Below are 14,226 nucleotides of genomic sequence, written 5' to 3'. Positions count from 1 at the left end.
TACAATTAGAACGGGAGGGGACCGACTTTTAAACTTCTACCTTTGGCGTCGCCACACTGTTGCAGTATCAGGTACTAGGCTAGCCCCATATAGTCTCCATCAGGCTTTGCAGGATGAATAGATAGTAGCAATCGGCCCAGAAAGGAATGTAACTGGCCAGGGGAGTTAGTCGGCCATAGAGGGTCCAATATGCCTGCACGTACAATAAATATATCCCGGATATTATCATTATTAACATGTGTAAAATCTGCACTGCAAAGTTGCCAGGAAGCCAGGCGTACAGCACCCTTTGTAAACGCTGACAGGTATATGATGGTCCGCAGCTACGTTGCCATTCGGCCGTCCGACTCTTGAGTATGTTGGAGTGTCTTATTTTCCAGTTAGATGAGCTCCTTGAACTCTGAGGACGGATAAGGCAGGGCGTCTGTTTTTCCCGAGGTTCATCCTTAGGTCATGACCACTGTCAAAGGGTCAACTATTGGATATTTTGCTACAGATATGACAACCTGTATTTTCTGCCAACTCGGAGTCTTAATTAACATTTTTACAGACATCTTTAATTGTTACCTATATTAACACATATATCTAGCTTCACGCTTATGTAAATATGATTTCCACTTAGATTGTAGCAGTCTTGCGTAGGAGTAAATTGCTGAGATGATTAAGTTATCATTATAAGACTTTAGTTGCAAAATCATGCCCGAAGGCTAATTGCTTTTACAGTTAAAGGATAATGCATAATACAACAATAGGAGACAAACACTGTCTGGAAAAACTTCTACTTCTACTACTACGCTAGCTATTATGAGGACCGGTATCAATTAGTCTCTAATTTAGGTCCACTGCCATTTGCACAACTGTCAACCGGTTTGACGGCTCTTGCCCTTTGGGCACTTGCCAGAAGCTTGACAAGGTGGGCGGACAGCCTTAACGCAACAACTGAAACCTGCTGCAAACTCATCAGAAATCACTGGTGTGTAAATAGGGGATAACTCGAGGCCAATGTCAATGTCAATGCCAATTCGTCCTCTTATGTGTATATCATAGACTGCATCTGTGATAGATTAACGTGGTGTTAAAACTGATACTTCTTCCATTGAGTATAAATGCGACAAAAAAAGCTGCATCTAAAGATTGATTATCATGTGTTCGTCAATAACTCTGTATGTAAAAGTCCAATTCGAACCTGCTTTCACTGGGGGTAGCAGTTTGCTTTTAACTGTACAAATGTATTTGGCTTGTTCCTTTGACAGGTATACTAGTATTCGATTAACTCGAGAAGAAGACCAGTTTGACAGGTGCTTCGCGTAAACATTTTTCATCTGTTTCATAACGCCACATTCCTGCAACATTTACAGCTACGGATTACGAGAGGCTGTGTCCTTAGATAACTTTGCAACGCTTGCCTGTGCACTGTGAGAATAAATATCCTTGGGGGGGGGGGAGTAATCCTTTGTTTACTCAACAGGGTCGACCTTGCAACGACAAGGTATTATGGCAAGTTGAAGTTGAAGGTCGAGCCTGTTTGAGCTTGTCCCTTGAGGAATTATACGCCCTGCATGGATTATATGAAACGCTAGCTAGGACTGGGAGTAATGATTAATGAATTCACACATAATCCTGATATCCAATTCTAATGCTTCTGGGGGGACAACCTTGCAAGATATTATGGCAACTTAAAGGTGAAGGTCGTTCCTGTCAGTGAAACTTTCCGTTTCTGGATGATATGAAACGCTCGGACTGTGAATTCTAATCAAGAAATTCACACATAATACTGATATCCAATTCTTCAATAATCGTGACTTCGAGGCCCAAGCAAAATAGCATGCTTTGTGCATCGGATCTAATTCATTTATTTTGGGAATTTCTTCCACCAACTCCGACATCCAATGTTGAAATGAGTAACTGATGCGGGAGCAAAGGTGACTAAGAATATAGATAGATCTAGAAGTCTTCCCAAGGCCTTAATTGTCCATGACCGAGACAATTCCTCAAAAGTAATCGCTTTTAGACTGTGTCACATTCCGCTTCGGAGCCATCCGGACTACAGGTTACCTTGATACAATGTTAGTTTCCACAGACAGAAGCTATCTATCTACCCTCTCTATCTCTATCTGTATGCCCTAGCCACAACTTGAGCTATGGCAGATTCACTGTCCAATATCTGTAATCCGGATGTTCAGTGTGTTTAAGCAATATTACATACACTACCATATAGTCCGTGTCATTGAATTGTTGCCAAAATCGTAATAAGACAAATGTATTGCGGCCTTGCATCTCCATATACATGTATCACCCTGTGTGTTTTGGGTGACTTTCCACAGTATCTATCTAACCTTGACTAGCGGTGGTAGGTATGTAAGAAACCGCGTTTTATCTTAAAACGACCTGATTTGTCGAATGGCCCTGGTGTCTGCCGCCTTACTATCAGCACCTCTATTGTTATGGGTCCAAAACAAAGGTAGAAAAGAAACATCTTGGGGCCTCCCACAGATTGGCGCACAGTCAAGATGTCCTTTGTGATGTCTCAATCCTGCTGACATAGGCAGGATTTCAGTTGTATTTGGACGCCAAAAGTAGCCAATATCTGGAATTTAAGTTAGATTGCAGGTATTCTTGGCCATCTAACTTAGATTGAAGGTATTGTTGGCTTCCAAATCATGCCTATGTCAGCAGGATTGAAACATGCGATATCTTGAACGTACGCCAAGTTAAGGTAGGTCACAAGGTGGCTTCTATCCCTTTTCTCTTTGTCTGCATAGGTGTGTTTTCTGTCGAGTTAGAAATACTGTAGATGGATATATCCCTTTTGTTATGTGCGGTCACTTAAGATTGTTTTTAAAAGAAACTTAACCCTTATCAAGGTTGTCATTTAATAAACTGGATAGATTGTTTTTGAATGCTTAGATATATTCTCCTGTTTTCAGATTGTGACGCAACATTAGGAACATTTAATTAATCGCATACCAATTAATAGAACAATCAAAGGTAAAGCTGCTGACTTGGTAATTAGTTAAAGAAGTCAGCCTTAGTGTTCCCCACATACATGGCCATTACTAAAAGCTACAAGTACAACAGATGGCTTGGGTACCCTCCCTTGGCACCATGCAGTTTCTACCACATTACAGTTGATATAAACACGACTTTGTAACGCACAACAGAACTGAAATGTATGCTAGAGAGAGGTGGGGACGGAGCAGGAACAGGTGGGGTGGCCGAGGAAAGTGTCTTGCTCAACTGCAGGCCTTTCTTTGGGTTACATCTGGTCACTATTTTTACAAGTGGTTAATTTTACAAAATTATCACTCTTTTAGTCGGTGTTACACAGCAGGAAAATTATTGTCCTAACGAAGCTACCTATGAACTCAAAAAGACATTTTAGGAAGCAATACAGTCGATGTCCGCAGTATAGGATTTTAGGGTGGTGTTGCAGGTCATCTACATGCGACCTTCTAACGTTATATTAAACAGTGAATTAATCTTTATTGCATATTCCTGCCCAGATTGACAGAATGGCGAAATGCGTAATGTGACCAAATGTGACATAGAGGGTATAAAACATATATTGCATACTGAAAGTCTATATATTACAACAATACTACTAAGTATATACTACTATGATCATCTAGTCGTCGAATGTATGTCACAGTATGACAGTGTTTTGCAGGATTTGATAATTGAAATGCACAGGTGTGACAAAAGGGCAACCATAATGTTACGAGATCATAAAAATACACAGTCAACCGTTATCACTCATAAAATAGTGTTAGTATGCTAGCTCTTTGTCCTAGGGAACGATTTTGTTATTCCATATCTTTACATCGTCCTATTCGTTTACTTGGCAATCGATTTGAATGCCATTGCCAGCACCTAATGCTTTATTCTGTACAGTTAAGTAAATTTGCGGTTTATAGTTTCAATATTTGCGTAACCTTAATTGTATGAGACCAAAGTCAACTGAGGCGATGCAGCTGAAATCGCTAACGTTGCATTGACGGATCTGTTCTCCCACAGTTATTTTTTTACAGTTCTCGTAACAGATAAGTAGAAAGTCGTTGCCAAGAACTTTGGTGTTTTGTAAGTAAGACAATGAGGGGCAAGTCCAAAGTCCAACTGAAGGAGGTTCTTAGTAGTATGTGACAGGATAAAAAGATTATTATTAGTACCAAAGTCTGCAGCCAAGTATGTGAAGGCCGTTACATCAGGCGTTTCTGGGGCACGGGCTATCTCTCCTCTACACGGCGGCTCACTTTGATCACAGGAAGTAACACCTTCACTGGTAATTTGTAGCCTCTCGGCTTTGGACTTCAGATTTCGAATATGCATTCTCTCCCCGAAATACTGTCCTGAAATACCAGTAAACAAGCCAAGATGTTCGGGAGTAAAATGTTGACTTGTTTTGCAGAGCTTCACAATGTCAAAGTCACTGTACTCTGTCGCAGTAACAGGTACTACAATGAGGCTACAAGAATATAGGAATATCTGTATCTATATATCTGTATAGCCGGTATAACCGCCCTTCAGTGTAACACACCAGCTTCGCAGGCACGCGGCGCGGCGGCAGCTGGCTATATTACGAGCGACTTGTTACATGTAGCCTACCTCTAACTCTAATTGTTTAAAGCTATCTAGTGATGAAGCCCCTACTGTACTTGGTGACAGCGAGTTCCACACTACTATGATGTATAGTTCTACGAAAAATCGAGTTTTTAGCACCTCAACCCTTTTTGAAGGCATGAAATTGAAATATATACGTCGATTGCGTGAAAAGAGAGGATATTTACACTTTACACATTACACTTTGAAATATTGGTGATGATATTGACTGTAATGGCATATTTCGATACCATTTAGTATGATCTACATGAATTGAATTTCTAACGACTAGAGCTGGTCTCGATGTGGGTAGAGGGAGTCACAGAACGCCTGTAGTCAGAAAACCACAGTAACCGCACCGGTCAAAGAGCCCCTCTTTACTCAGTCCCCCGAGCCTATGCGGCCTTCCTAGCGGTAGAACGTGTAGAAACTATGTCTTAACAAATTGATTAATTGTGAACGTTTGAACCGTGTGCGGACTCCATACTGTGCGTTAGGATACTATAGCATAGGTCCACAGCATGGATATAGTGGTCATTCCTTGCTGAATAGATTGAATACTTCCCCACTCACATTGTCAGCGCACGCATACAGTCATGCTTTCACAACTGCACGTACGGTTAAACAAAAGCTGACCCATTTTTAAGTACTAGCACAATTGTTCAGCAATACCGGCTGAACAATTGGTCACCTAGAAAAGAAGACGTTTTCAACCAATACTGCGTACGTATTTCCGATTGGAGAATGGCTGCAAAAGCAACTCTAGATAGCTGACATAACCGGCATGCCTTCCCTGCTGAGAGAATGGTTTAGGCTATGGGATCGGTGCGATCTATATTGCCCCATGAAATTCCTGGGCTCGTTAGAAAGTTATTGGGTCACCGTTCACACGGGTCACACTGGCATGGCATGCACGGTGACAGCACTCTCCCGTCCGCAAGGTGAAAATGTTAAGCAAACTATATGTAAAAGCAAACAAAGCGGCTCGACAAGTGACAGTACCACTTCGCGAACTGCCATGAAGTGTGGCAAGTGCTTAAGTAATAGTTTTCCTGTGACAAGTGCTAAATAGAAAGCTACCATAAGAATGATGCAAGCTAAAAATGAGGGCGAGGTGTCCAACATGTGACATAGTGGATAAGAAGGTGTGGGACGACACAAGTCAATGTGTACCTCCGCAATGGCAGTGATTAAGTGTGTAGATCGTATCGTGACAGACTTTCAAACACTCATTGTTAGCGGAGCAGCAAACAATTAGTCATACTTGGCAGGGAAACCTGAGCAAATGTGCTGATCCTTCATGTCACTAGCGACGCCTAGGACAGGTCAGGACGGCTCGCTGGCGAGGCGGTCACAGCACAAACGAGATAGGGGTGGAAGAATGTCAAAACTCCGATATTACGTCGTTAAGGTATGCACTTCATAGCGACTTCAAAGAAAAGAAGGGGCTAAAAATGGAGAAGTTAACTCGGTTTATTTTCAACGAGACGTGGTGCGAGTTTGTACAAAGTACAGAACACGGTGGGAATGTTACGAGGCACAAGTGAACTGAACTCTTCCCCTCTTGTCGCCATATCAACGTGATTGGCAGCTTGTCAGCGCTGGGGATCAGATGATTGGGCCAAACGACACAATGGATTGGTCCACAGCCCCCCTATCAGCTCACAATGAATAGTCTCCCCGCTCCCTATAAAGCACGGTGTCAGTCCGAGAGTCGCTCGCATGCCACTAGCTGGGTGCCACTGTTCCGCGTGCTTAGGGACTCTCCCGGACCGACGCCTCTGTAGCCAACACCATCCACCACCATGTTTTTCCACCAAACGCTAGTCTACACGATTCTGCCGTTAGTTTACTGCATGCATATGCACGCCAACGACGTCGACATTGAGGTCCTGCAGTGGACGACAGGGGAAGAGGCAAACGTGAACAGCACCAGGGAGCGCCCGAGCGGGTCTTCGGTAGACGCGCCCCCGACCACCGGGTACCGGGAAGAGGCGACGCCGCCGGGCCCGGCAGAGACTTCCAAGTGCGGCGCGGCCTGCACGCGAGGACAGGAACGGGAGATGCGAGTAGAAACCCTAAAAAAGCACATTCTTGATAAACTTGGTTTGAAGAGATCACCGACCATCCCCAGAAATCGCACCCTTCCAAGTGCGCCTCCGATGCAAAGTCTTCTCGATCAATATGGATTTTATCCGGATAGGTCAGGAAATATCGTATCTGGAGAAGACATTACACAAGGTAGGTTCTGCTCTTTTATATGCTATAGAATACCGACCCCTATGATATCTACGACGAAACGTACACATACAAGTAGCCTGGAAGCTATAGATAATAACGATGATTGGAATGGAATACCTACCATTGCTCAGTGTTGTTTTACTGCTGTTGTTTTAGTGGTCAGCATAGCTAGCTCAGTAAGGATAGCAACAATCAGCCGCAGTGCCAATTCTTACACGTCCTAAGCGACTTGATAGTTGCATCATTTGGAACAGTTACCGCTATCAGAGCTGTGTTTACCAAGCTATCGGCTGTGTTTGCCAAAGCGACCTCCTCATCGTTCGAAGGTCTCAGTGAACGAACAATCGTTGTTCAATCGTCGGAATTATCGAAATGCCTTAGATATGTCGTGATTCTATGCATTATGAATGATATTACAAGGCATCGACTGATTTTTGAAATCATAGAGGCTACTTGTGCTATGAAAGTGCATTGGACTGTATCCACATATCATCTTTCCGGGGTTCTGTTAATTCATACATTGCACATGGTAAAATTGATTCTGCCCTGCTTTTGTGGTCTAGTCTGGTAATTGCAATGATTTCATTTTGATGTCATAGAAACAATGTTCTTTGTATAGGTATGAGCTTTCTTATGCTCCATGTAAGTACTAGGACTTGGTGGACTTTATCATGTAGTATGCAAAATCTATGTATCGCCTGATACTAGCACTGTACAAATTAGCACAGCAATGCTGTCCAATGTTCAATAGGGTATTTGCGAGAGCCTAATCTGATGAAGTACCTGTTCTTTTGTTAGCTTTCCAGGGAGATTCTCCCGCCAGCTATAACTACCACCTAGTGGATACGGAGAGAAGACATTATGAAGATGTCGCCGAGACAGAGACGGTTATAACTGTCGCAACACCACGTAAGTACACTTTTAGACAGTCTGCACAACAGCAGACTATAGTTGATATAACAATTAAGAAATCATCTTTTTAAAGTCGTCATCTAAAGTGACAAAAACACAGAAATAGAGGGAATTGGGCCATAAATACGCACTCTCTCTAACTCATTTGACACATACCCAAACACGAGCAAGCAAGGAATACAGTTTTCTCATCATTCTGCAAAAAATGACCCTATGACGTCCCAAAATCATATTGTATCTGAACAGTTAATAATATATTTTTAATGTCAAAACCACCTAAGATAATGACAGAAATTGAAGTAATCTGTTTTTGAAAGTTGTTATGGGTTAATTTCGGTCATTGCTATCAATAAAAAAGTATCATAACTACAAGCGGAATCAGGTTGCCCTTGATGATGTAAAGGTCCGTTCGAACATCTTTGGCATTGAACTCTGACAACAGATATCGGCGTAAATACATTTATATATACCCCACCGGCGCCGCCTGGACTCGCCTGGCCACAACTAGGCAGAAAGATGTCGCCGTTCGGCACCAAAGATCACGCCCTTGGAAGCTATGACAGCGATTTGATTTACGTGAAAATTTTCGGACCAGATGAATAACTGTCATTGCTATCTTCATATCTTCTTCGAACCACTGGGCATCCCCAAGACAACCCAACTCAAAGACTGACACTTCTAAATTGGCTACTTTGTATCCATCTGGAAACGTTCTGACCTAGCGAACGATTGTGTCACGAACGTGAAGAGAGAGCACAGGGTCGTGAGTTGGCAAAATTCTGCCCTCCTTTTCCATCAGCTGGTATCATAACTCACGCCGTGGCATGAAGAGGCATAGATCTGTCAGGACCATGAGAATGTTATTGCCGCTCTCATAACAAATAATACTTATTGGAGAGTTCAGTATTCTCTACCTTTCTTCCAATGGCTTACACATTATTATACTGTAATACAATAACCCTTGGCACTTCGTAATCAAGCTCAATCTTGTTTGAGGGTCTCCCACTCTATCGGAGTGATTGAAATTCCGGAAAAGCCCCTGGTACTACTTTTGGAAATTATTGACGTAATACGATGTCTTACATAGCTTAAGTTATTGTAAGGGCCGGAATGTAGCCATTGGTCAATGCAACAAGTGGATCATTATTGGCGACCGATAGGTCATAATCTTTTATATACCTGTAGAAAAGTATCTATAGCCTCAATACAACCATTTTTCTATAAACACAGGGTTGATAATTCAACGAACCAAATATACAAGAGACCGCGTGTATTCGCCAACATAATCCATATTGAACAGTATGGCAAAATGTCCATGTTAGCATGATGGTTATGCTAAGATATAATGTAAAGTATACGTGTGATCTCTATAAAAACATTGCAGTATAGATAATATGAGTTGAACACAGCTTTTGCAGTGTACATTTTTCCTACTCACGTGTCTACTCTTATGTAATGCACATGTATCGTAAACTACATGATGATTACGTAATTCCCACACATATGCTGATGAGGAAAGCTCTCTTATATTTGCATTAAGTATGCTGAAAGAATCTGTTAGTCAGAAATTGTTACTTCAAATGACACATTGACTCGCCGTAGCTGCCTGTGTTGCTAATTCCTGCAATAGTATTTGAAGCAGATTTGAATACCTCAGGCTTTTATGTACATGTGAAGGGCACACAAACGTTCTGCCTATTCCCCGACCTCCTAACTGTTGAGCTCAGACCTTTGACTTGACAGCAAACAGAGCAGAACTAATTTGTAACCATGGGGTACGTACGAATCCATTCTGCGGGCGGGGCGCTGTCTATCACGGTGATTTAAGCTAACCGCAAAGTGACCCTCCCAACTGGTCTGGGCGTTTTTGCTTACCCCCAAGAATTCGTTTCAAATCGTTTGGGAGTGGCACCCATCCGTCAAGTGAAGCACTTCTGAGTGCTGAGTCCAAGTCTGTAAGTGCAAACCCTGCAGTCTCTACTGTATTGGAGGAGGTTAGCCGTACAGCAGTGCACATTGAAACGCAATGTTAGGATAATTGCGCAGCAGAAATTGCTGGTGGATTGTTTTGTGCGTTCAGCACACAAAGCCTTCAGTGGCACAGAATAAACATCGCTGTTTGACAGGGTCAGACACAGGACCTGGGTAGGTTTTCAATGGTGCTATAGGGTTTGCACGCTTTGTGGCAGCAGGCCACGTCGCTCGGATTTCTCCTGACACCAAACATGTGGTCGCGGCACGAGCCAGTACTAAAGTGTACGTTGACAATTCCGTATAAACATACACAGCTGACTTATGGAGATCCTGGGTATGCTCCGCATCAGCCAGGGTCAGAAATCATCCGCAGGAATGAACGAGTCAGCACGTTCTGCTCTCAGCTGTTTATGTTTCTTCTCACGGCAGCGTCGTAAAACCCACATTTAACTACCCTCCAGATATCTGCTGTCCGTCCTGTCGTCACTTCAGTTTGTTAACGGGGTTTAGAGATGCTAAAATGCTGCATCGCCACCTACGCAATTACACCCAAGCTATTAACCCAATCTGAACCATCCTACAGCCGATATAACGGCAATGATATAAACACCCACGGTGTTCAATCGATCCCGCGATCGAGGTCTTTTCCCGAGCTGAGCGATAATTACATGCCTGACGGCATCCATGGTGGGGCTATTAATAGAAAACTGCCGCTCAGCTGTTGCCATGCACATCCAGGCCGTGTGAGTCCCATCAGGGGGTTTATGTGCTTCTAATATAATTTTATAATCCAACCATATAAAATGTGAAGACAGAGACTCGTGGCTTTAAACCTGACGGAAAGATAGAATAACCAACAGATGTGACACGTTCTGTGATTTTACCTCACCTGGCACAAAATTAGCAAGATATCAAATTTGATATGTAAAAACATTTAATAGATGGCAATGGTTGCATAGCGTATTTTTTTATAACAAATGGAAATGGCATTGAGAGTCAATTATGCAAGATAGTGATATAGACATCAACCATCATAGTAAACGTCCAAATAACAGAATAAACAATTGAAGACAATCCTTCGAAGATAATACCTTCCTGTATAAATATACCACACTTTGAATGTCACTGATGACGAAAGGTAGTGGATGCCTCCTGAAACATCTGACCGTTTCCAAAATCATATCCAGATGCTTGACTAATGTACTGTTTTCTGGCATTATCTTATTACCTGGATGTCTAACCTTCACCGATATACCACACTTTAGTGACACCTTATAATAACTGTAGACGTTATGTGTTCACACATGAGTTAACCATATCTCAATCCGATTTCACAGCTCCAGTGGCGCCGTTCAACGAGTCTGGCTGTTGCTTCTTCAAGTTCGGTCGCCACGTCTCCAGAACCAAAGTGAACAAAGCGTTCCTGTGGCTGTACGTGAGAGCTGCAGAAAACATGCAGTCCACATCCATCCCGCTTAAGGTACAACAGCCCTCACTATATCTATACTCTATGTACACAAATATAGATACTTGCACAGACTACCCATTGGTATAGCTTCATCATGGATCCTTTTGACTACAAATTATACTGTGGGGACCTCGTACCTCAGATCACATCAGGATCTCTCTGATCTCACATCTAATAAGAGGCTTTTCAGAAATCAAACCAATAACGTTATCTTTAAAGTCATGCTGAGTATGTGCGCACATCAGGCAGGCATTACGACGGTTGGCCAGTGTTTTGTCAGCACTTTGGATCAGTCACCTGTTCCAATATGGTCCAGGGCTTTAAAGCGGTACTGTCAGGGCTGTAAAACGGGATTGTTAAAATCAATTTTCGGGTCATTTTGTTAACATAGCTTCATAGTCCTCGGGCAAGTATTTGCAATAAACTTACTGTAATATGACCTCAATTGAATCATCCCTGTCCCATGGCATACATATATTTGCAAAATATGATGTCGCTGACAGAAAGCAGTTGCTAGTTTCGTATCGTAGGTTGGCTCTAGCTATCTATTAGAGGTACCAAAGAAATAAAGGGTCTCCTCACGTAGCTTCTTTTACGGCTATTTCAAACGCTTATTAAGTATGAAACGATTACTATTGCAGATCTACCGGATCGCCCCGGCGTCGTCGTTCTACACGGAGCCGTACAAGATTCTGATCTCCAGCCATAAGATCACGGACGTGAAGCCGAACGAAGGCCTGTGGGTGTCGTACCCCATCCGGGACCAGGTCCGCAGGTGGTTCCACAACCCGGCCGAGAACCTCGGCATCGTCATCGAGACTTCGGAGGCGGGGAAGGACCTCATCGTGCTGGACCCCAAGCCCGGGGAGGAACCGATGGTGAGTGTGATAGCTGAGCTTGGAAGTTAAAGAAAATAGCGTATGCAATAGGGCTTGGGCAACTGTTTCAAGTCATCAAATGCAATAGATAGTGTAAGAATGAACGTAAAACCTAAATAGATTTTGATGACACATATTTCAGTGATGCACCATATGCATGTTGCCACAGTAATAACGTTATTTGAGCTTTAGCTACCCATATTGCTAATCGTCTTCGAGTATGCCACGGGATCCATTAACAGGTCTGCGCATCTCTGTATCTCTTTTACTTCGACCCATCATCTATATCTGTATAGCCGGTATAACCGCCCTTCGGCGTAACACACCCAGCTTCTGTATCTGTATAGCCGGTATAACCGCCCTTCGGCGTAACACACAAGCTTCGCAGCGGCAGCTAGCTATATCACACCAAACGATTTGCTACACAAAGTCTTTACAGATTTAACTGCAGGAGTTGTTTAAAGCTTTTTAGTGACTCATAAAATTTTGTCTCTCCCCTCAGCAACCGTTCCTGGTGATGCACACGCACGACCCCGGCACGGTGCGCAGGAAGCGGATGGCGGGACTCAACTGCGAGCAGGACTCGAACGAAGAGCGGTGCTGCCGCTACCCTCTCCAGGTCGACTTCCGCGAGTTCGGCTGGGACTGGATCATCGCTCCCAACACCTACCAGGCCTACTACTGCGCCGGGGACTGCCCGCCCATCTTCCTGCAGAAGTACCCGCACACGCACCTGGTCCAGCAGGTCAACAAGGCCGGCTCGGTCGGGCCCTGCTGCACTCCCACCAAGATGTCCAACATCTCAATGCTGTACTTCGACGACGACGGAAACATTATTTATGCTAAACTTCCCGACATGAAAGTCGACAGATGCGGATGTTCCTAACTGGACAGTTGAAAAGGCAAAACAACAACAAAGGTGGCGAAGATTTTATGACCCCGCCAGAAAAGTCGTACTGAAGCTAGGAAAGGTAATGTACAAGTGTGGGTCCATTGTGGATCATTTGATGAGTTTTAACATTCAACCGTTGTGGCTAAGTACATCTGATCCGGTGGGTCAATCATCCTCTACCCCAGGCAATGATTGTAAGACTGATTATTAGAGCCGTATGCACAAAACCCGTGAAAGATCTATGAGTAAAAGTGTCCCTATAATGATATTATGAAAGTGAGCTCTCTTGCCTGGGGAAGACAGGTGATGCAACTATGGTGCAATCGTTAGAAAAAAAATTAAATGTTTTCAATGCAAACTGCAGTCGACTACCAGGATACATTGAGGTGCAAAGACTTGATTGTTGATCGTAACCATTTCCCTTCCTGCTAGAGTGAGAGTAAAAGGAACAGTGAACGTAGTTGTGATGCGGTAGGTGATTTTTATTAGCCGTCCCGTCCGAGGCATGAAATGCCGAGGCAGCATGTCAGCCGAATGATGTAGAATTCTGCATTCCTCACTATTGTGAAACATTCTAATGATAATTGGTTAAGAACCCAAACCTTTGTAGAGTGCTTATATTTTTATACATTATTGTATGTGAGGCAAACCTCTGTTGACAAAAATCATGTGGACGACCAGTGTTGCTGCAAAGCAGTGAGTGTGATCAGTTTTATAGTCTCTTGATTTACCTTCTTATTTTTGAGTTAGACTAGGTTTTGTAGTTCGTTAACACGTTCTGTATAACGCACTCCAAATGGAGATCACTGACTGTTTAGTTTACTACAGGAAGCTACAGGAATTATAGACTCAAATATGTAGGACACCGGCCCAAAACCTGGGCTGACGAGTAGTGTAAAACCTAAAGAACAAGTGTATGGAACGACTTGGCGAAAAGACATTAACTTGCTGTTGCTGCTTCAATATTTACAAATGTACTATCAATATTCAGAAGAACAGTATATGTAACATGTAACAATGATAATCATATCGATTTATTCAATAGTGATAATGTGAGAGAACAGTAACAACGTCGTTTGGCTCCTAGCCACTAATCTCTAAACCATGACTAAAGCCATATCGCGACTGTAGTTCTGTTTTGACTTGAGTGCACTAGGGACATTGCCTCCTTCTGTAACACTGAAACTGTAGAAAGAAGACATTACCAGATAGGCACTAGCCGCGTTTACTTGGTGGAAGGCGCACAAGTCAGACTCGATAATGAT

The 14,226-nt window shown here is 43.1% G+C and overlaps 1 protein-coding gene across 1 annotated transcript; it reads left to right on the top strand.

The window, feature by feature from the left end:
• Positions 1-5,385: 5,385 nt before the first annotated feature.
• LOC109478106 (growth/differentiation factor 8-like) lies at positions 5,386-12,970 on the top strand. The gene is made up of 5 exons (XM_019779594.1): positions 5,386-6,837; positions 7,636-7,746; positions 11,061-11,203; positions 11,833-12,069; positions 12,572-12,970. Exons 1-5 carry the CDS (start codon positions 6,402-6,404, stop codon positions 12,953-12,955), a joined length of 1,311 nt encoding a protein of 436 aa, XP_019635153.1. The 5' UTR covers positions 5,386-6,401; the 3' UTR covers positions 12,956-12,970.
• The last annotated feature ends 1,256 nt before the right edge of the window (positions 12,971-14,226 follow it).

The sequence above is a fragment of the Branchiostoma belcheri genome, unplaced genomic scaffold (genome assembly GCF_001625305.1).
Source record: "Branchiostoma belcheri isolate BF01 breed outbred unplaced genomic scaffold, Haploidv18h27 scaffold42, whole genome shotgun sequence".
Lineage (NCBI taxonomy): Eukaryota > Metazoa > Chordata > Leptocardii > Amphioxiformes > Branchiostomatidae > Branchiostoma > Branchiostoma belcheri.
Note: the sequence above shows the minus strand (reverse complement) of the source record. Positions and strands in the feature narration are given on the sequence as shown.

Excerpts from the sequence above, each read along its gene's own strand:
- LOC109478106 (XM_019779594.1), top strand. The coding sequence starts at position 6,402 with ATGTTTTTCCACCAAACGCTAGTCTACACGATTCTGCCGTTAGTTTAC. Across the intron at positions 6,838-7,635 it reads TGGAGAAGACATTACACAAG|CTTTCCAGGGAGATTCTCCC; the intron begins GTAGGTTCTGCT and ends TTCTTTTGTTAG. Across the intron at positions 7,747-11,060 it reads TATAACTGTCGCAACACCAC|CTCCAGTGGCGCCGTTCAAC; the intron begins GTAAGTACACTT and ends CCGATTTCACAG.